Here is a 23,789-nt window from a genome sequence, read left to right on the forward strand (position 1 = left end):
TACCTGCAGCTGTCTGTTCCTATATCCCTGTGTCCAGAGGCACTGTGCAGCTTCCTCTTGGACCAGGGATGTGGGCAGAGGTGTGCAGAGGTGGCAGTCTGTCCTGCAGTCTCAGGATGTCTGTGCTCCTGGGTGGTCAGCTCTCTTCCCCCACGGGATTTGGGTGCAGGGAACTGTGGGATGGTATCAGTTCTGCTAAAATACTTCTAATTAAGAAATAATTAAGGATTAGTATGAAGGGAAGGGGGAGATGACTCAGTGAGTAAAGTGCTTATGTGAAGACAGGAGTTCAGGCCCCAGCACATACATAAAAAGCCAGGTGTGGGATGTGGTGATACACACATTTAATCCTAGAACTGGGCAGGCAGAGACAAAAGGGTTCCTGAGGTTGGACAGGGAGTCACTTTAGCCAGTCAGCAAGCACCGGAGTCAGTGAGAGACCACATCCAAAAAAGTAGGTGGAGGCTGACTGAAGATGAGGACTGAGAACGGGCATCAACCTCTGGTCTCCACATGTATGCCCACATGTATATCACATATACAAGTGCACACACATACACACACATACACACATATGAACCCATTCTCAAAAATGAAGTCAAATAGAATAATTCCATTGTTCTTTGAATACTCAGTGTAAGATAAATAGGTGATTTTTGTGCACACCTGAAAGGAAGTATGATGTTCAGGAGAAAGAACCATCTGAATACATAGATTACAGACATGGGCATTGTCTGATGCTGTTGGGACAGCAGCCCTGTTGCTGGGTATACAATTGTTGACTCAGAGGGTTGCAGTGGGATCACAGGCAAATCTTCATTTCAGCAGGATACCTGCTAGTGAAATGCATTTTCTCTAAGTTCATAGTTTCAATATTTTATGTGACAAGAGATTACTTACCTCACAGATGTCTTCCACGGCACTGTGGATAGGGCTTTTAGAGAGTGCCATTCAACCCTGACCATGACAGGTGCACAGGGGCACCTCTCACTTCAGCAATGCCTCTAATTTATATCACACAGATACTTTGTGACTTCAAGTTCCAAAGAATTTCACTGACTTGACATATATTGTCAAGAAATGTACTTTGATCATCCTCACCTTCATGGCTGTGGGGACGCTATCTCCCCATTCAGAATTCTCTGGGGAGAGAATTCTTATCTTGCCCCTTTAGGGTGTTGTGATCCTATTTAAAGTTATAGGACTAGGATTTTGTAAAATCAGTTTATCCTCACAGAACTGCTTCTGCTTGACAGTTAACCTACAGTTCTTAAAGAAATGGTTTACTCAAAACTAGTGAAGAACCTACTCATAAGTGTTTCTCTGGATGGAGAGAAGCCTCTTGTCTTGTATGCTGAGAAGCTGTGTGATCCTTGGACCCTAACCCACAAGAGGAGCCTCCTCCCTCCTCCAGACCATCAACCTGCCCTCCTAAATCCTTTCTAAGGGAACATCAGGGCCCAGTCTTCTCCTTGTGCATACTCAGTCATGCTACTTAAGTCCATCAACTTTCTCAACATTGTGAAGCAAGCCAAGCTGTAGGCTTTTCAGCGGCTATAAACTTACAGCATCCTAGGAGTCTGCACTCTTAAATAATAAAATAAAAACTTGATAAAATTATATATGAAACTATAATAGCCACAAGAGACGTGAAAAGTGTTAGAGACATTCTGCAATGAAAAATCTGTACAAGTGGGATCAGGGAGCATTTGGGAACGTAACATTACTGAAAATGCAGAACCTCACTCAACGTGTTGATCTCAAACCCTAAACTGTCCCTGTTCAATTTCTGTCTTGTTCTCTGGAGAAGAAAAAGCCCCAGAGAACAGAAATACTTTTGAGAAGTACTGGGTAGGACCAAAAGCCTGCAGATTACCTTAAACAGAGACAATCCTTTTTAAAAATTTATTTTTAATTATGTATATGTGGATATGAGTGTTGGTGCCCACAAGGGCTCCTGAATTCTCTAGGCCACTCTATGTAGGCCAGGGCTGAGGGCTGAACTCAGGTCCTCTGCAAGAGCAGCAAGGACTCTTCGACAATAAACCATCTCCTAAACCTAAGAAATTCTGTACCTTCGGTATGAAGATCACTTTACCAAGCTTCACCCAGCAGATTCCTTACATAGCCTGTGGTATTGCCTTGCCCTTCTAATGCGCTAAAAGCTACCCATAAATTTTTGAATTCATTAAATCTAGTCACATACTGATAGATTGTTCTAAAAATGTCCCTTAAGGTATTGTTTAGTAAAGAACACTCTTTGGGATTAAACTGCCGTTGCCAACCAGACTGACTGTCCTTATATTAATCTTGTTGACCACAGAGAAACGATGAATAGTTCTATTTTCCTATAGTGACGTCTTTGTGTTTGCCAAGCCTAGCATGTCTCACTTCTGCTCCCCGGGAAAAAAAAAGCAATTACATTTTTCTTTAAATATCCATTCCAATTATGGCATATTTTTGCAATTAATTGTATCTCGTTAATTTTCTTACCAGTACGATAAATACAAATTGACAATGATTTATACTGTTATATACATTTGATATTTCCCTTGAAGTTAATTCATAGTGGCGTACTTCATAAATTTTATCTATAAATCTGTTTATTTACACATATTCCTACGAAATAATTGATACAAACAAAATGCTTCTCTAAATTCAACTTACCCGCTGCTTTGCAGTTTATCAAATAGGTTTATAACGCTCACTTCTTACTTAATGATGACCAAGTACAAATGGACGTCTCTAAGGTGGCCTCAAAACAGTGAGCAAAAGATTTTTTTATTATCAAATTATTTTACCTCACCTTTTAAGTCTCGGTCGTTACTCAAAACATGAACCATAAGAATAGAACATCTCTCTACAGATGACTTATTTAGGTTGCTATGCGCTCATTGCCTCAGCGTCCGACTTCTGTCTTGGTTGTTGGCTGCTGCGCTCTACCTCAGAGGGCCACTGCAAGTCATTTCTCAGTGAGTTATCGTCAGTTATGGCGCAGGGCTTCTCCATCTTTCAACTTCCAGCTCTAGGAGTCGATACGAAGAGAAGTTCTCTCCTTATAGTCATCTCGATATGAATTCAAATTATAAACTAAACTGATCTTCAGCACTAAATCCTCAACGACTTTCTATAGTGGCATAGGAATCTTATTAATCATACTGGAGTCTCAAGGTGTGAGAGGGAAAGCCTCAGGGGTTGGAAGAGGAAGTGGATGGATGGAAATAAAAACTAAGTAAGGGAGAATGATACCCCAACACCTTATCCTAGTATTTAGACCCTCGGATGCTTTGCACCAAGCCACCATTGCAACCTATTATACAGTTGGGTTACCTGCACGATGGACCCATTTTTTAATCAAACACGCACAAACATTTTCCGAACCATGCACTTTGTTGTGCCAATTTCTCCTAGACTGATGCTCTTCTCCCAAACTTTAGTTTTACACAAAAGTCTCCAAGTCATCTGAGAAAACTATCTAAAGTATTTATCAGCACGCATATTCCACCCAGAGATCTGCTTTCCACAGTGGTCCTGCACTGCTCAGGTATTTACGGTCCCTTCCCCCAGATGCAGTGCGCATGGTTTGCTTTATATTTACCTCATCCTACTGAAAGGAATGGAATGCATCCATCATTAATGCTGGGATTCCAGCAACTCAATTTTAATGCAAATGCAAAGAAGAATTCCACTTTCATTTGGAAGTTTCCTAGACTCTAAGATCTTCTTCATCCTGACTCATTTTGCATGAGGCAACGCCCATGAGAACAAAACTAAAAATCTGTCCTTTGCCTTTTTGATCACTAAAAATTAGATATTAACTTCAAAATAACTATCTTTTTTTGTAATTTCATACAACACAAGAACATAAGGAAATGAAGTTATTACGTGGCTCTTGAGAGCAATGTGTTCCCTGTACGATGTTATCTATGAAAGGATCAGATAACATCCTGTCTGCTACATACAAACCTTTAAAAGAACTCCCTTATATCTACCTCTTAAATTATGCATAAAAATCTGACTCAGAAATAGCAGTTCTGCCACAGATTCCTGTAGAACAGTTCTAAGAGTCTTAAAAATTCATTTCCCAAACCACACTTTCCTTTGAATACGTAAAACAGGGAAAAGATGAATGAGTTAATTAGATATAAAATTACCCTATGTGAACTGAACTAAACTATATTAAATAATGGATCAAAATGTTCAAAGGCAAAAGGCAAGAACATAAGAAATTTAATCTCAAATATTAAAACCATGGGATCTTTGTAGCCTGAAGGATATATATACCTGTTCTATAGGTATACATGCATGTGTATATAGATATCTATGCACACATATACCCATAAAATAATGTCAAATATAGCTTTGTAAATTTTTATATCATAAAGATTGCTTTAGAATTTGCATTAATGTTTCATCTTCTAGTACTGGATAAAAGGCTGAGTGGTTAAGAGTACTTGCTGCTTTTCATGGTGATCTAGGTTCAGTTCCCAGCATCGACTTCGGTCTGTTCTCAATTGTCTGTAACTCCAGCTCCAAGAGATTCAATGCCTTCTTCTGGCCTCCATAGGCACCAGGCATGTGCATGGTACCCATATATACAAGTAAGCGTTCACACATGCATTTAAAATAAAAATAAATCTTAAAAAGATACATATTTTATGCAAAATTAAATACCTAATGTTTTCAAGCAAGTATTTGATAGTAATATTTACTTGATAAAATGGTTAAATCTATATTTATATTAATCATCCTATGATTGAAAGTTTAACCATCAAATAAAATAATGCATGTAGACCTGCTTTTAAGATTAGCACTGTAATTTCATCATAACTAATAAAAACTAAATATGACCACCACTTATTTGATATTGTCAACTGTCCTTTAATAAACATTATCTCAGTTAGGCCCTGGCGCATTCCTACACAATAAAGATTATTAGTGTCCTGCTTCAGTGATAGAAATCTTCATCATAGACTGGTTTAAGCCACTTTCCTCCAGCCACACAACTGATAATGGTTGGGCCAAGGTATGGCTTCATGTGTCAGTCTATTTCATACTCCTTAGTTCTGTGTTACAAATATCACCTGTTCTTTGTTTTCAATATATATATATATATATATATATATATGAAAACATATTACATATTACTATACATTAATATATAGAGAAACATAGATGAAATATTAGATAATGACAGGTTTAGGAGTTATGGTAGAACACCGTAGTACTTCAGATTTTTTTTCTTCTCTCCCAACATTTAGCAAAAAGACAGGGAGGTGGGATATGGGAAACCTTTGTGGAGAAAGCAGGATTTCCTTCGGTCTTAAAAAATAAAGATGTAGGGTACCCTAGTGATGGAGATGATGTCAGGTAAACGAAAGTGTAGGAAAATGAAGCATGACAACGGCTAACATGGCAGTCACACAGTTAACTATTACAGAAGACCTAGCTGTTCTACTGATACAGGGCAGTGTAAACGCCATGCAAACTCCACACCGCTTTACTGAAGAACTAGAAGGAACAGTCACACTTCTGGAACTATGCCTCCACAAATACCTGCACAGTGAGTTAAAAGCCACACACGGTTCATAGAAGGAGGTATACGTTTTATTCATTTAGAGTTGCTGTGTCAGAATTATAAAGCCACATCAACATAGGAAGTGATGTCATTTTCAGTATTTAACAACAACAGAAGTCTTTCGATTACTTGTACTACGTTTCAGAAGCTGATCACAGCTATTCATCATATAAGAGCTTACTAAGGGGATAACTGGACTGTTCCAGGCCATGTAAGGGGGTTTCCTGGTGTAAAACAAAGGAGATTTAAGACATGGCTCACAATATTAAAGTGCTCCAAATGACTACCAAATGTCTATCCCCAAATCTTACCACTAATCACAACTACAAAACTGCACATCCAATTTCATGTGTTCTCTTTATACAGACAGATACCACTTGGATTTCAATATTGGTCACCCCAAACTTGATTCCAGGAACTGCCCTGAGCAGCCCTGTTCCATGACAATTGCTGCCCCTCAAAGGAAGGCTGGACCAAGGCAGGATAACTAGTGGGCTGGAACAACAGCCAGGGAGGTACCATGCTATGCTTCACATAGCTCCATCAGATGAGCATCCACAATCCCCACCCCTGCTGGAATCTGCAGTTTGTTCCTTCCTAGAGAGGCTGGTGATTCAGTGTTTTGATCTAGGTAGATATATAAGAATTGAGTGGAATTCCGAAATAGAATGCAGAGCATAGAAACGGGAGACTGCACAGGCTGCAGGGAGGCCCAGCAGGTCCCGAGTTTTGGAGGCAATAGAGAAGTAAATACAGATCTCTGTTTTGCTTTCAGGATGTGATGCCTCCCACCTCCGCGCTCCCAGCTTCCGGTTATGAGTACTACGCCCCAGGCGGTAACACTGATCTGGAAGGATACGGACACTTTCTGAGGTAGAACTTATCTGGAAGTCGGTAAAAACCCTCAAGGCTGTCCTGTCTAGGGCCATTATCGCTCTCTCCACTTCCAAGCTGCCATGAAATAAGTGACTCTCCTAAGCCAGCCACTTAGCCCCCTTGACACTCTGTCAGAGCACCTAGGGCCAAGAGAGCGTGGGTGGAGGGAGCCCCGTGAAAGAAGAGTCTGATTGGCATTTCCCGTTGTTTCTGCTGGGAATTTTGCTTTGCAGAAATGCTCAAGTGATCACTACAGAACACTTGTCTCAGAAGCAAGGCCTCTGGACCTCGGTTGTAGGGAGAATCTGGAAGGATCAGAGGCATGGGCGAAGGAAGCTCACGGATGCTGTAAGCGGAGCTGAACAGATGATACTGGTGGGAGCTCCGAAAGCTCATGGCAACAGAAGCAACCACGAGTTTCCTGTGGACGTTGGACTAAAAGCCACTTGTGTTACATTTGGGCAGAGAATCTGTCCTCGTGTTTCCCTCTCCTGAAACTTGAACGGAAGATGACGTTTAAACTGATTTGAGGTGGAAGAGGATTTAGCATTTTGTAGAATTCAGACTGTGGATGATTGCTCTTTGATTACTAAGATTCAAAACAACCACAACAACCAAAAGGCCTGACACAATGGGAAGTGAAAGGTATCGATTTAAAAATATACAGTATGACTAGAAAAGAAATGAGTGAAACCATGAAAATATATTGTTATAGACACTGGTGCTATTTTTTTAAAAACCTGGGTTACTTTATAGTGGGACAATTAGAAATGATCCTTTAAGACTAGGCCCTAAACACAAACCCCAGGGCATAACATTATATAAAACTGCTCATTTTAACAAACTTTGTTGAGGAGAAAACTCCCTGATTCATCCTGATCCTTCAAAGAAATACGAGGAACTGTAGTCTTGAGTTCATCCACCCAGGCCCTCAGAAGCCACAGCAGCAACTATCCAAGGAGACTTGTGACCAACTAAGTGGTATTCACTTGAGACTTTTCTTTTCCTGCAGCCATATAGAATGTAGGACAAGGCCATGGGGACTTACCATGATTTCAAAGGAAGGTTTTGCGATTTAGACAGTGTGGAATGGGATTAGATTTCCTACAAAGACCCCTGAGAAAGGATGGAGTGAGAAGTTGTGAAAGTGAAGTCTAGGCTGCAGTGGAGGCCCTAAGAATCTAGAGAAGCCACAAGGTGAGATGTCTACTTAGTAACAGGACATGCAATAAACGGAGTGATCCTGAGAGAGAAAACATGGAAGGCCTGTGGGAGCGCACACCGGAAGACCACCTTCCCTGGATAGAAGGGAGTTAGAGTTACAGCATTCGGTGGGTACCATAATGCACTTCGTCTTGTTCTGATCTGATCCTTACTTCTGATCCCGCTATGTCTCACTTTGCCAATTAAAATATTTGCTCTGTATCATGTTATGTTCTGTTATGTTAGAAGTGTGCACATTATTCTTTGATTTTTTTTTAATAGATGCCCACGGCTAAGAGCTCGCCTTGTGTCTCTGAGGAGACTTCACACTTGGACCTCTGAGCAGTGATGGGATTGTTAAAGCTCCAGGAGATCTTAGATTTTCCATTCTAAGAGAGGAAGGCTCTGTTCGTGTCCAGGGGGTACACTGCTGTTATTTGAATATGAAATACCCTCCCAGCAGCTTACGTTTTGAACTTGTTTTTCCAGCTGATATTTTTGAGGCAGAAGCCTGGATTTAACTTGTTATATAGTGGGGGTGCTGAAGGCAGATCCTTTGGGGCGACAGATGCTTGGACCCTGACTGTTCTGTCTGCTTTCTAGTTTTCATGAAGTAAACCACTGTACTTAACCGTACACTGTGTTTGTTCACTGTGATGTTATGCTCGAGCACACGGGCCGAATCCTCTGAAATATCTAAGTTGCATCTGTGATGCATTTGTACCACAATGTTCTGATATACCCACAGCTAAAACAGGAAACTGGAACATGGACAGATTGCTTACTGATTAAATATGAGTTTTCAGTTCTTCGCCTTCTCTTCTGTTTAACAAAATACATGACCCATCCCTACAGGTAAGTTGAGGAAGGGCAGTCTTTCTGTAAGCCACAATCCAAGTAACTTTTTGGAATCCCACTTTGTTCCTGTCATTGCTTTGCTATCGCTCTGGCCTTGCTGTCTGTCACAAGGTAAATTCTAAGCTCTTCCGTCAAAGTGTTTGACTCCTTAAGTTCATCTCTTACTTCTCTAGAAATTCATACAGCATACCTTCCTAACTTACTACGATCTGCATAGTTAGTTTTCATCACTCTGACCAAATACCTAAGAGAAAATAACTTAGAAGGAGAATTTGTTTCCTGGCTATAGTTTGTTTCAGTCCCTGGTAACTTAAATTAATGTTCAAGGAGATCCTTCCCCTCGTGGGAGAAGAGTAGCAGAGAGAGGCAGGGGTTTCTAAGGAGAACTACAGCCCTCAGAGATACACCCCAGCGACCTAATTCCTCCAGTGAGGTACTGGTGTTCCTAGAGCTTCCCTAAATAGTGCGACTGGATGAGTACTTAGCACTCAACAAGCGAGAGGCCACAGGGGCCATTTACTGTTCATTCACATAAAATGGAAGCCGTCCAGTCCCTGGCACATTTGTCAATCCTGTTTTGTTTTTGTTTCCTTTTGTTCAGTTTGGTTCTTGCCTGTTCACTTGTTTTTGTTTTCAGAAATTACGTTTCTGTTCATCTTGTACAATTCAGAAACTTCCACCTTTTACAAACCTTCTAGAGGAGTGATTCAGCCATTCAGAGCGTCCAGCTGCTGGGAGTCTCACTCCTTCTTCTATACTTCGTGGGCATGCATGTTGCATACTCTCACGGACGCATGCATTTGTGAAATTTTAAATTATCTTTCAAAAAAAAACCTGTCAAACTGAATAAAACTCAATACAGCAGCCGATGTTTCCACACTGTTATGTCCCCTCTACTTCTTCAACACATGCCCCTTACTCCCAGACAGATGAATAAAACCATAGAGCAAAACCCTAAGGTGGGATTTTTGGGGTGAGTTCCTCTGCACTCGGTTTGCATCAGCATCACCAAGGAAGTGCAACTCTTGAGCCCATGTATATAAAATGCTGGACTTAGTCTGAGGGCCCACAGCCTCAAGGAGTTTTCAAAGCTGTTTTGTCCTATCATTTACACAGAACTGAAGAAACCCAAAGAAACCCATGGATGCAATTCAAAGTCAAATTAGGATTCTGTTATTAATGTCTTCATGTTAGCTACACACACACACACACACACACACACACACACACACACACACCCCTTACCACAGTACAGAAAAGTGTACTAATATCTGTTTCCTGATCACATGAAAATACCTTGAGGGAAACAACCAAATCTTAGTCATGTATCACACATATGTATCATTTTAATTCTGCAGTATATAAACATCTCCATTAAAAGAATAACAGTATCCTTAGGGCGGCAGACACAGCTCACTGGTTAAAAGCTCTGCTCTTGGAGAGGACTATGTTTGCTTCCAGGAAATCACATGGTAGCTTACAACTATCTGCAATTCTAGCTCCAGGAGATGTGATGGCTTCTTCTAGTTCTACGGGCAGGAGTATACACGTGTGTGCATATGTGCATGCTGCACTTATGAATATTATCTACATATAATAAAAAGATAACTAAAATATCCCCCTAGCCTTCATAATACCAAAAATGTACTCTCAGAGAAGACATTAATAATATACCATTTTTTAATAGCTTAAAAAGCACCTAGTGTTAAATCTAATTAAAGAACTGAAAGACTGGATGGTAAGAAATCATTAAAAAGACATTAGATGATGGAAAAAAATCTTTGTTTTTGAATGGATAGAATTAATATGAAAATTAATGTAGAGAGTTAATGCAATATCCATAAAAATTCTGATGTCATATCCCACAAATCTAGAAAAGATAACCATGCAGAACCACGAAAGAACACAATTAGAAGTCCCGTGATACAATGCCTCAAATTATACCACAGAACTACAATGGCGACTTTGTTATAGATTATTTTCATTAACATAATCATGTTGCATAGAGTCATCATTCCTTCCTGTGTCTGAAGCAGTACTCTCTCTCATTAGCAGTTGAGAGAAGCAACAGGTAGATTAGCAAAAACATCTCTCTCAAAGCACTGCTGTAAAAGAGTCCCATCCGCCTGTAAGTGTGTCTTCAGTTTTAAAACTGGAGAAGTTGAAAACATTCTAACAGCAATAGGCAGGGCCTAGGCAAAGAAGAAAAGCAAAAACATGGGCAAGAGGAGCTGAAATTCTAGAAAGGAAAAGCCCATTTAACAGAACATTTTAAGGAGAAATATTAAGGAATGCTTCTCATTTTATATTTTAGGACACTGTTTTCATTTGGTAGCTTGCAACCATCTTGCTTTAGCTGGGATTCTAGGTGTAAGCCACCATGCCAAAAGGACCCAGCCTGCAAGACAGCAAGCAAGACAGCAAGAGGAGTGCAACAAAGCAAGGACCAAGTCTTGCTGTACAGCCCAGGCTGCCCTCCAGCTCAAGATTATAGCCCAGGTTCTCTGGTGCAGGTGACATAAGAGTACACCACCACACCCGGTAGCAATAGCGTTTGAGTGGCCATACCATATGTTGACCCAAATTAAGAAATAAAAATGTATAGTTAACTGATGTACATTTGTACAATTTGATTTATTTACAAGGCTAAAAGATAAAAACAGTTTTTAGAGAGGAAATGTACTGAGTATTATTAACCAGAGACTCAAATTCACTTAATGCAGACTCATCTGATTTATAGTATCAGGCAGTTGCACAGAAAAAAATAAATAAACATTTATAAGTATTTATAGTTACTTCAATTATAAATTTTAGCGTTTTAAATTCATTTAAATCAAACTCATAGTCAAATTTATGCTGTCAGGAAATTCTGCAGAAAAGAAATAAACAGTCGTAAGTATTTATAGGTATTTCAATCATCAATTTTAATATCTCAAAAGTGGAAAAAATAAAATTTATTTCTGAGGTTTGAGTCATACTTAAGCATTCTAAGTATTTTAACATTTCAAATTACATAAAACAAAAATACCTCTAAGTCATTGCGATTTCCTCATTCATATTTTTATTTTAAAAGTTATCAAGTATAACTACATAAAATATGCATATATTTCTACTGAAAACCACAATTACTTTGAGTTGTGATTACGTACTGTCTAGTATTTGATGTTGGCCTAAAATAAGTGAAAAAGGAAGATGGTGCCGTGAAGCCCAGCTCCAATCTTAAGGGCATTTCTCTTGCCCTTCACTGTTTACAGGCTATATGAACTGAAGTGTTCTGAAGTTTTAACGCCCCATGGTTTCTGGGCTTCTAGGAGGAACTCCTTTCCATGGGGAAAAAGCCAGCACATATAACAATTATTTAATTACGTATGTGAAGCTTTATACCCACAGCCCAAATCTAAAATACAAATTACTCTCCAAACCTTAATCCTCAAAGGTTTTGGAAGCTTTTTAGAGAAATGGAATCATAAACACGAAATTTTAACAACTCACAAGTAATTCTGGCTACCACTTTAAAACATTCAGGCAGTTCTACAATATTCTTAATTCTCCTCCAAGTTCTCAGACTACAAGGGATTCTGGTGGGGGAGGGGATATTACGAGATCAAGATCTCAATTAACTTTGCTTTGACTTTTGGGTAAATCTAGGTGAGTCATTCTATTCAGTTAATGGAATGAGATTATGAAACATTGATGAAGGTTGCTTTTGGCAGAAAAGATTAGGATCTAGATAGCTGCAAAATTGACTTACTTAATCCTCTTTAAATCTAAATACAGAGGCAAAAGGATAAGAATTGCAATGAGTATATACAGTACTACGTGTTCCACTCTTCAGGCTCTGGTCTTGTAGGACTGCATGTCTTTACAGTTTAGAAGGTCCTTAGTCTCCCATGTTAACGTCATCGAGAGCCATGCTCCCACCTCCTGTCCTGCAGGCTGTGCATGCTGGTCTCTTTGTCCGGGAAATAGTGGCAGTTAAGCAAAATTCTCATTTTGATAAACTTCTTTATGACATGTCTAAACATTATCCTGCCCTCCTCAGCCTCTGCGGAATGGGGCCATGAAAGGAGTTACTACACCACGACGGCATTTACAAAGGCATGCTTTTAAAGATCAAGGCTGGCCAACATCTAGATCTGTCACTGTGCTCTCATTTCACACAACTCATGGAGTATGTTTTCTATATTTCAAGCATGTTTCTGGACGATGAGCTTACTAATTAATTTTAGCATGCTGTAATTAGCTTATGTCACATTTAAAAATAATCATTATAGATGCATTGGATTTCTGGTTAAAGAGAAAACGGTTGATTGATACCATTTTTGTTAAGCTGCTTGAAATAAAATTGTTTAGTGATTTAGGCTATAAGGCACATATTTCTAATATCCTGTAAAAGAACAGGGATGTTACTTGAAGCTCATTCATTTCTGGAATGTTCTTCTGAAATTAGACTTTGGGCTGACAGCTTACGGTGAGTGCCTTTACTATGCTGGGCCACCTAAATCCTGGCTAATGATTTAGAGCTATAGAGCTACGATGAGCACTTTGGATTTGTTGCATGGATGTGTGTAGGGGGAGGTGCTGATTCCCTAATTGGTTCTTGATTGTGTCAATAAAAAAGGCCTGGAGCCAATTGCTTGAGTAGGAAAGGATAGGAGGGACTTCCAGATCCCAGGGGGGGACAAATGAGGGAGCGCGAGAGGGGAAGAGGAGGAAAGGGGGAGAGAAGGAGAGGGGGAGGGGGGATTGGGAGAGGGGGAGAGAGAGAGACCGAGAGAGAGAGACAGAGACATGGGGAAAGAGCAAGAGCTATTTATGCCCAGGTTCTGGAAGGAGAAGCATGGAAAAACCTTGTGAGATATTGGGGTAGCTAGAACCAGCGGTCTCAGCCACCAGTGGAGGCCACTGATATAGACTAGCTGATACGGTTAGGGCTGGAGATTTTGCGCCCACCAATTGTGCTATCTGGCAAGTTTTAAAATAATAAAGCTGCCTGCGTGTTCTTCATCTGCGGAGCAAAGCTAGGCAGAAAAGGAGAGAAGCCAGGGGTGGTAGCCGGTGACTTGGAGAAACTAGCCCGGAGGAACAAAAGAAAAGGCGAGAGGGAGCCAGTGGATGAGGGTCGCCATCTATCCTGGGCGGAGCTAGATGTAGCAAAGGGAACTGGGAGAGGCCAGAGAGAGGGTCGAGCTCCCAGGAAAGTCAGTAGCTTGGTTTTTAAAATTACATGTAGCAACAGATGTGAACAGACACTATCCTCAAACCAAATAACAACTGGTGTTAACATTATAACATCTAATTTCTGATAGTGTTTAGATTATTTCTTAGATTCTACAATGAGTACATATTATATACATGCATTTTTTAAAAGAACAATTAAGTACCTATTTTTTATTTATACCATCCCAGACTTGGTCCATTGAGCATGGTATGCTATACCTCCTACCTTGGTGTATCAGGAGCTTCCTTAATGCCTTAATTATGCTAATTAATAAGTTTCTGGTTCTTACCAGAAGTAATGTTCATGGCTGTGCTTTTTAAACATTAGCTTCCTGAAGTTTTAAGCCAGATGCTACTCTGCAGCTGTGGGACAGAGGATCTGACTAGGTGACTTCTAGCAGGTGTCAGGAGGCAGTGGTGGCAAAGGCCTCCTCTCGTTCCAGACCTTTCTATCTCCACTCTCCTGACCCTGGAGACCCATGGCTGCTCAGATCCTACACATCTCCCTGAACAGCTGTGTAATCTGAATTTCTGACCATAAAGTATATAATATGTTTTCGTTATTTTCTACTGGTTTATTGCTAGCAAAAGAACCCAAGAGATTATGCAGGAACAAGCAAAACCAAGACTGTGACACCCATCAGGAAGTTCAGACCTTCCCTGACACACAGGAAGAGGAAATCAGTCTCTGGGACAGAAGCCTACAGGCAGGCTCAAGCAACTTGCTTAGATGAGGTCCTCTCTGTGCTCTCCAAACCTAACACTTCTCTTTCCAGAATGTTCCTTAAAACACAATAAAACAAATAAAACACAAACTGTGTCCTGTGTCTTATGCCTTGTTGGATGACAAAGCCAAAACCAAAAAATTATAGAACACACATACACTTAGTGTGTATGTCTGTCTGTCTGTCTGTCTGTCTCTCTCTCTCTCTCTCTCCCTCTCTCTGTCTCTCTCTCTCTCTCTCCCTCTCTCTCTCTCTTTCTCTCTCTCCCTCTCTCTCTCTCTCTCTCTCTCACACACACACACAACACACATGTACATACACACTACACACATGTACATACACACACTATACATACGTACACACACATGGTGGGGGAAGAGGGAAAAATGGGCATGTATGCATGTGGTTCACCTGCAGAAAAGAGAATCTCTTTTGTTTTTTAAACTTATTTTATAATTTCTGTAAATGAATTCCACAGGAAAACTTCCCCCATGAGGATAGGTTCTTATAATTTCTTTTTGGTTTTTATTTATTTTAATGACTAATCTCTACCCTTCTTCAATCAAGAACTCAAAAGAATTCTATTTTTCATCTCAAACATATTAAATAAAACAATTTAGATATCACCACTCCCATTCTTATGAGCAAAGACTGAACAAATAGAAAAACCAGAGAGAGAGAGAGAGAGAGAGAGAGAGAGAGAGAGTGTGTGTGTGTGTGTGTGTGTGTGTGTGTGTGTGCGTGCGCATGCGCTTTAGAGGTCCAAGTACCTGGGAAAACCACTAATCCAAAATATAAAAAGACACACATTGAAGAGTACAGTATTTGAATGAGCATGCCGGTAGAACACTTTTTTTTTTTTTTGTATTTTTGACAAATTGCTAAAGCTGAATCCAGAGAATAAGGAAGCTCCTGATTTCACTGACGTCCCTCTAGTAATGCAGATCCAATAAAGTGTCCCATGTAGCCATGAGAGGCGGAGTAGAAGGCTTTTTCTAAATTTATCAGACCCTTCTCCCAAATCTAGAGAAAGGTTTTGCCAAACAAAATGTCGCTTTCCTGAATCATCTACTGGAGAAATAAAACCCAGTCCAGAAAAGCACAGTGGTCATGGTGTGCAGAGCCTAAGAGAATACATTGTAAAGTCTGTAGTCAAGAGAAGGAATTAAGGCCTTTTGAGGTAGAAGGGATGGCTCCCCTGGACAAGAAACAGAAGCACAAAGGTTCTATGTCACAGAGACAAAGGTCCGCCAAAATATTTAATTAGATTAAAGGATGACCCTTCCCCCTTTTCAGCACATTGCTATGGATTCATCTCCAACATCACAGAGGAAGAAAATTCAGTCTCTGTGAAGTACTTCAGGGAGCCCATAGTCAAGGATAGGAATAAAAGCAAGCACGGGTGGAGGAGGAGGTAAAGAATCATACCACACACTGTTAAACCATTTCCTAGTAGTAAGATTCACTGTCTTCAGTTATGTCCCCAGTGATGGTCCTACCAGGCACAATGACACAGTAAAACCAATCACGGTGAGTGAATGAATTGTTTGCAGGGTTAAGGTGATGTAACACATTATTAATTATTGATTTATTCATCTAATATTATTAAAAATAACTTGCAAAATAAGGAACAAGAATAGGATGCAGAAATTAAGAGAAATAGACTCGCAAAAAGGTTAAATAAATATAAACATATGTATATTATAGAAAAAGGTCACCTCTAATGCAATGCTCACACAATGTCCCTGGTTAAACTGTGTCATAAACAAACCCCAAAGTCATGAGTCTGGAAGAGAGACTAGTAGAGACTGGAGAAGCCTGCTGGAGATAAGAGGGAAGTGAGAGAATATGGGGAAGAGAGTAAATAAAATATATAATAAACATGTAGAAGTAATCAAAAAAATTAGTTAATGAAAATGAAAATCAAAACAGAACCAATTGTTTGAAGCTTCTTTGACCATAAAAAACAGTACAAGCCAACCCATGGTCAGATTAACACAATTCTCACACGAAAGCCTTATTAGGTCAGATCATATCAGCAGACAGAAAATACCTAGTTTTTCTACAACAAGGAAAGATGTATGTAAAGGAATGTAAAAGACATCTGAACCAGACAAAATTGTCAAACAAGAGGATATAATAAATAATTACAACTATTTATATGCTGAAAATCTCAAAGGAAAAGTTGAAAACAGAAAGTGCTAGAAATATAAAAGCATTTTAACAGCAATAAAGAATAGCTTGCTCATAATAGAAAAGTTAACTTTTTAAAACAAAAATCAATACAAATCATTGAATGACTATATTATATCATAATCAAAATGAATTACACCAGTACAACATGAGATTAGAGGACAACTGTGAGACCACTGCATCACAGGGAAGCTAGCCTGGACTAACAGTCTTCCAGGGTCATATGAGGGAAGTCTTAGGTTATTTTAAGATCTATAATGTATAATTTAGAAAACCTACTAAGTATATTTAAGATCTGAAAACATGTAAGGGCTACATCAAAAGAAGATAGAAAATTGCAAGAATGTAATTATTAAAAATGACAGTAGACAGAAAATGAGAGAGACAAAAGAAAATAGCAGAAAACGGCAACAGATTATATTATTTAAGGCACCTGTAGCAATCACTTTAATTAGGAGTGGTCTATAGGGGCTGGAGAGATGGCTTAGTGGTTAAGAGCACTGATTGCTCTTGCCAAGGTCCTGAGTTCAATTCCCAGCAACATGGTGGCTCACAACCATTGGACTGAGAACAGGGTCCCCAATGGGGGAGTCAGAGAAAGAAATGAAGGGCAACTCCATATTAAGAACAACAATATCAACCAACCAGAGCCCCCAGAGCTTTTACCAACCAAAGAGTATACAAGGAGAGACCCATGCTTCCAGCCACATATATAGCAGAGGGTAGCCTTGTCTGGCATCAATGGGAGGAGCGGTCCTTGGCCCTGTAAAGGCCGGATGCCCCAGTGTAGGGGAATGTCAGGGTGGGGAGGTGAGGAGTGGGAGGGTGAGCGGGTGAGTAGGTGGGTGGGTGGGTTGGGGAGCATCCTCATAGAAGCAGGGGATGGGGAATGTGATGGGGTTTCTGTTTCCAGAGGGGAAACTGGGAAAGGGGATAACATTTGAAATGTAAATAATGAAACTATCCAACAATAAAAACGGAAGAATGAAGTAGTGGTCTACACACAGCATTGAAAGACAAATCTATCTGGGTGATCCTTAACAAGACAAGGCAAAACAAAGCAAGCAAACAAGGAACAAGCTTTCAAGACCCAACTACATTCTAAAAGATAATTATGTTACAAGTCAAAAGTAGAAAATATCCACCATGCTAATCCTAATCATAGGAACCCTGCAACGACCTCACTTAGTTTAAGACAAAGGAGGCTTTAGAGAAAGAACAAAGGACAGCACAGTAAAGGATGCAATCGTACAAGAAGACAGAACAGCCCTGACAGACATGCATATGTGAAGTAAATTCTGAAGGAGCTGTATGTAAATATAAATTCAGTATCATGTTAGTGATTTGAATTGGAAGTGCTGTGTACTACAAGCCACGGGAGAAGGATTAGCAGCTCCACACCACAAAGGTAAGAACACTCTGATGAAGAAGACAAAGGAGTTTGCATTAAACCTGCACTACATGGAATTATATTTTATAGGCCTGCCACAAGGGGTAGAAATTGGAATGTATAGTCACGTGGGAGGTCCTGCAGCTCCACTGCATTGGCAACATGGAAAGCAGTTTGTTCAGTTTTGTTTTCTGTCATCTAGTGAGACTTTTGATACATTCTCACTAAGTAGCCACAGAATGAAGTTCAATTTTACTACACAGTGACGCTCACCAACATTCGCCATACAGAAGAACCACCGTGGGCTGTGGGTCACACAGTCTTCATCCAACATGTCTGTTACTCGGTAAGATTTATGATCTAATGTGTGATTTATGGTCGGCCTCCACTATCAAACCACCTCCTGGCTTAATGACCCAGTAAAATCAATTATCGTGAGTTCATGAACTGCCCATAGGGTGAAGGTGACACAGTACTTTATTATTAATTAATTCTTTATTTACCTAAGTTATCCATAATTTAATGATGCAAACTAAGGGACATGGATGGGATCCAGAAATTAAGTGAGATTAAATTTGCAAAAAAGGTTAAAATAAAAATGTATGGTTAAAAATAAATATATGCATATTATAGAAGTGCGTTTCTTAATGCATGTTAAAATGGCAGAATTCTGGCGATCTGAATTGCATATTAGGGCTTAAATAATGTATATACCCAAAATGAGCAAAAATCCTAGGAATATATTATTAGACAAATCATCCCACCTAAAAATGAAAAACCTGAGAAATTTTTTTTTACAGTTTTCTATATGCGCAACTTGAATAACAACTTAAGGGGAAACATTATTTGCTACCATTGTTTTAAATCAGCCAGTTTAACGATCATCATCGATTTATTTCTTCCAGGCCGAGGTAAAGAAAATCTTGAAACTTCAATTACTTCCATAATAATAAAGGTTTGACTAGCCTCAAACCTTGATGATGAATTATTCTGCACTGAGCACCACTAGCTCATATATACTGGGGACACTGCTTAGGCAGCAGATGACAGTCACTTTTATATTCAGGGATTGCCCTATATATGTCCAGTAAGCACAACCCTGATGTCCTTTTGGAGCAGCCGCGATACTGATATTCTTCTCTCTCCACCCAGCCTCTTTCAAAGCTTCTTTCAAATGATCGCTCTTTTTATTTATTAAAAATAAATAAATTAAAATTCGGCCTCACTCAACCCTTCAAGGAAACTGATTAGCAAAAGCAGAGCACCTGTCCCTAGGGTCGTAAGCGGGCAATGTCCCTTCCATGCGTCAGACACGGCGAGGGGAGACATCGGGATACTCACCTGGCATGCGTTATAGAGTAGCTGGTGTTCCAGTTTCTTAATACCCAGAATTTGCTGGAACATTTCATAGAGCTGCTCCTTACTCAGAATAAGCTCAGACACAGCACTCAGGGTCATCCTGTTCGGCTGTTTGCACAAATCTTCTTCTCCCCTGTAAATGGCGTCGTATTTGGCTATCCATGAGCTCAGCACCGTCTCTTTGCTCAGGCCATCTATTTCTGGCAAACTACGCACGCGCTTTTCTATGTTCTTCTTAAACACCTCTCGGAAGTCATTAGCACAGCATCCTCCACTCTGAACCATTCTGGCCACTCGGTCGCTCTTCAGGAAAACCTGAAAAACAAAAATCACCCATGGCCATCAACACCTATGCTTTGAGGGCACCTAGCCACGACTCCAAGGTTCCACCATGGCTCAAGATGTTGTATAACACAGCTATAATATAATACATGGTAACTTATGAGAGGAGACCAAAATCTCTAAAAGGTTGAAAGGCTGAGAGAGGCAGTAAGCCGTTCTGAGGGAATTACGAGATAACCTACATATATTTTCAACCTGAAGGTTAAGGACTCAGAGGTAAAAGGCTCCTCTAAAATGGAGGCCCAGTTGGGTTCTGGCTCTGTCCTTCTGCAGCCTGAGAACAACACAGTGCTAAGACAATGGTCTAGGAAGAGTCATTCACTTAGAACCTCCCAGTTCCAGAAACCAGAAGAAATAAACTGCGGTTTATAACTCCTTGTTCCTGTCTCGCCAGTCGCCCACCTCTCTCACCTCACTCAAATGGTAAGAAAGTAGCTGGAAATACATGGCCAACTTCTGTATGTTTACTTGGGAATTCAGGGTAACTCTTAAGCACAGGAGGGTTTGGAGACCAACAGTTCTGTAGAAGTGCCCTTAAAATAAATAAACATCCTATGTAACTGTTAACCCAAAGTTCTTCATGGCTCAGAGGTCAGGCTTCTTGTCCCTTTCTCTGACCCCATTAGCTCCCCAGCTTCTTAACACTTGTCTCATAGCTACAGGGATGCAAGGAGGGGGATCACCTGTAAGATATATAAGCATATTGACATATGAATCTGACCATCTTGTCATGGATACTAATCAAATGACACTGCTAATTTTCCTGTTTTCTTCTTGATATGTGGCACAAGCTTTGTCCAGAGGAGTCTGAAAAACTAATGCAGCTACCATGCATTGAACGCTGCTGTTGTGCTTCTAGGACAAAAATATCCATTAAGAGTGTGTGTGTGTGTGTGTGTGTGTGTGTGTGTGTGTGTGTGTGTGTGTGCATAAGCATATATATGCATGCATGCCTGTGGGGCTGTTTGCACCAATTCATATCTATAGACAAGAAGAGGATATGAGGAATCTTTTTTATGTTAATTTAGTCTTCTTTTTTACTTTTCACTTTATATCCTACTCACTGCCCCTCTCCTGGTCAACCCCCCCATAATCCTTCACCCATCCCCCATTCCCTTCTCCTCTGAGTGGGTGAGGGCTCCCCTGGGTATCCCCCACCCTGGTACTTGAAGTCTCTGCAAGGCTAGGTGCTTCCTCTCCCACTGACACCAGACAAGGCAGCCCAGCTAGATGAACATTTCCCATGTACAGGCAACAGCTTTTGGGATAGCCCCTGTTCCAGTTGTTTGAGACCCACATGAAGGTCAAGCTGCACATCTGCTACACATGTGCAGTGAGGCTTAGGTCCAGACCGTGTGTCCCTTCCCATGGGCAAGCACCCATCCCTGACACTACTACTGAGACTCTGTAATACTTGCAGACAGGAGCATATTGGGCTCTGAGAGGCTCCACCCAGCAGCTGACTCAGACGCAGACACTCACAGCCAAACAGTAGGTAGAGCTTGGGGACTCTTGTGGAAAAATAGGAGGCAGAATTGCAAGCCTCAGAGGAGATAGGAACTCCACAGGAAGACCAACGGCGTCAACTAACCGGGACCCTTGGGACTCTCAGAGTCTGATCTGAGGAATCTTTATTACTCTCCACCTAGTCTTCTGAGGCCAGGTCTCTCCCTGTACTCGTGGCTTTCGTTTTCATAGTTATGTTGGAAACCAGCCAGCTCCAATTATCCTCTGAGGCCTGGTGTCTCTGTGAACCTATGGCTTTCACTTTTAGTTTGTTTGGAAGCTCACAAGTTCCAGGGATCATGTCTCTGTTGAACCTGGGCACTGGGATTACAGGTATTCAGGGAACCCTGGGAACCCTGGAATGCCCTGGCTTGTTATGACCGTGCTTCGAGCATTCTTGACTGCTGAGTTACATCTCCAGCTCCCTGAAACAGCAAGTTTCCTTAAAAAACTCATACATAATGACTAAGTACTCTTACAGGTAGGACTGCACCATTGGACCGCCTACCTCACCTGTCTGTATGTAAACCAGTTACAAATACGTCCTACACATGTCAGGTGACTCACTTGCCCTTCTGCCTTACTATCTGGCAGATGTGGCCACCTGGCCCCCAAAGTTTCCTCTCTTGAGCCATTCACAAAAGCTGCTCTTGTTTCCTGTCTCAGTCATTGTCACTCATATGCTAAAGCATTAGTAACTTCTACCTATGGCAACCGCATATACAATACCTACACAAAATGTGTGCTATCTCGCCACAGCTCTAGATCACTTGTGATTAGAAGTCCCTGTTATTGTGCGTTTTATGTCTCCAAGCCAAAACAAAATATATCTAAAGAGACGTAAGAACAATCGTGGCTTGTACTAGTGCTCCTAGGACACAGGAAGCAGAGGTAGGGGGATCACCAAGGCCAACTGTGTACTTAGTTCAAGGATAACTCGGATTATAAAGAATAACCCTTGTTTTTATAAAGGAGTGAAACGAATGATGCCTTTAATAATTCTGGGTCAGGGAGAAGGAAACCCAGACATTCAATCATATATTTTGTCTGGAAATGACATTTCTTGAGTACTCATGAGAACGTCATGATTTCTCTTCTTTCTCTTAACTAATGCCGCTTTGCTCATGAGGCACTGACAGTATTTACTGAAGAAATTCTGTAATTATGCCTTAAACATAGAAATCACATAATCATATCATATCTACCAATTGTTGTGGATTTGGTCTAATGGTGAATGCATTATGTTAATTTGGTCATCAAAATTGCATGAAATCCACACATATGACACTGAGGGACCCTGCCCCCCGGTTGGTTTTGATTGGTTCATAAAGTTGCTGGTGGCCAATAGCTGGGCAGGGAGACAGAGGCAGGACTTTAGGATTCTTGGGCAGGGACTGAACGAGGAGCAGTAAGAGAGGTAGCCATTGGCCAGGAGAGGAGTAGCGGCCATGCTTGAAAGATGCTAGACAGAGAACAAAGGTGTCATGTAGGTGGTGGGAAATTCAGCCCGAGAGGGTTGTAGGTCTGGGTCTGGAGCAGCCAAGATAGAAGACAGGTTTTAGTAAGCAATAGCTCAGAAATATCGGAGGGCAGTGTGTTACCCACATGGAGTTTTGGAAGTGGCCCAACCACTGAGCTGTTTTAAGGCATGTTAAAATATAAAGGCTGCATCTCTCTCGCTGTCTCTGTCTCTGTCTCTGTCTCTGTATCTCTGTCTCTGTGTGTGTGTGTGTGTGTGTGTGTGTGTGTGTGTGTGTGTGTGTCTTTCATTTGGGAACCTAGAACATTTGAGTGGAGTTATTTGGATTCAGTAACAATTTATTACATATAATTATATTTTAATTAAATATACTTATGTATATATAATTTTTGTTATACCTCTTTATAAAGTTGCTATAGATGCTGAGGACTCAAAGCAACGCATCCAGGCAGCATGTTTCATACCACTTAAAGCAGTAGCCATAGAGTGAGCCAGAGGTGGGCTGTGGTAGAAGGAGGGCTTGTAATTCACTGTAGTTCCTGGTGACATTACGGACGCTCAGCTCTTTTTTCAGAGACACCAAGGGAGTCTTTTCAGAGTACCATCCTCACTGGCAGATTTCCAGTTCTGGATCCTGACATCTCCCTGTGGACCTCGCCCCAGAACTCAGAGCAAACAGATCCCCTATGTCCACCACTGTGGCAATGCAGTAACTTTATTGTTATTCCATGACACATATGTTTAGTTAAGCTTGGTCTGAGGTCTGGGGTTGATAGAGTGGGACTCTCTTTGGGATTTCTTCCTTCCTCTAATGTTCTGCCTCCTAATTCTAGTGTTTCTTTTATTGTTTTCATTGCCCATAGTAGTCATCTCCTCTTGTTTATGTATTATGGCTTTCCTGTTCAATGATACATAGTTTGTTTTTCAGCTGATACGAGAAAATAACTAGTGGTGATACATGTAATGTTGCTTCTCTAGAAAATACCTGAAGTTGACTCTTTTAGAAATGCTATAATGTGCATAAACCCTGACCAACAAAATATATACTTATAGTCTCAC

At 40.6% G+C, this 23,789-nt stretch overlaps 1 protein-coding gene across 11 annotated transcripts in view; it reads right to left on the reverse strand.

Annotated features, from left to right (window-relative positions):
- The window catches only part of Cadps2 (calcium dependent secretion activator 2), a 529,199-nt gene that overhangs the window by 319,662 nt on the left and 185,748 nt on the right, over positions 1–23,789 (reverse strand). For all 11 annotated transcript variants that reach the window (XM_063285976.1, XM_039108614.2, XM_002729291.6 and 8 more), the window contains exon 3: positions 19,385–19,717. In XM_063285976.1, the coding sequence (XP_063142046.1) occupies positions 19,385–19,717 (333 nt within the window). The remainder of the gene's footprint in view (positions 1–19,384; positions 19,718–23,789) is intronic.

The sequence above is a fragment of the Rattus norvegicus genome, chromosome 4 (assembly GCF_036323735.1).
Source record: "Rattus norvegicus strain BN/NHsdMcwi chromosome 4, GRCr8, whole genome shotgun sequence".
NCBI classification, from domain to species: Eukaryota; Metazoa; Chordata; class Mammalia; order Rodentia; family Muridae; genus Rattus; species Rattus norvegicus.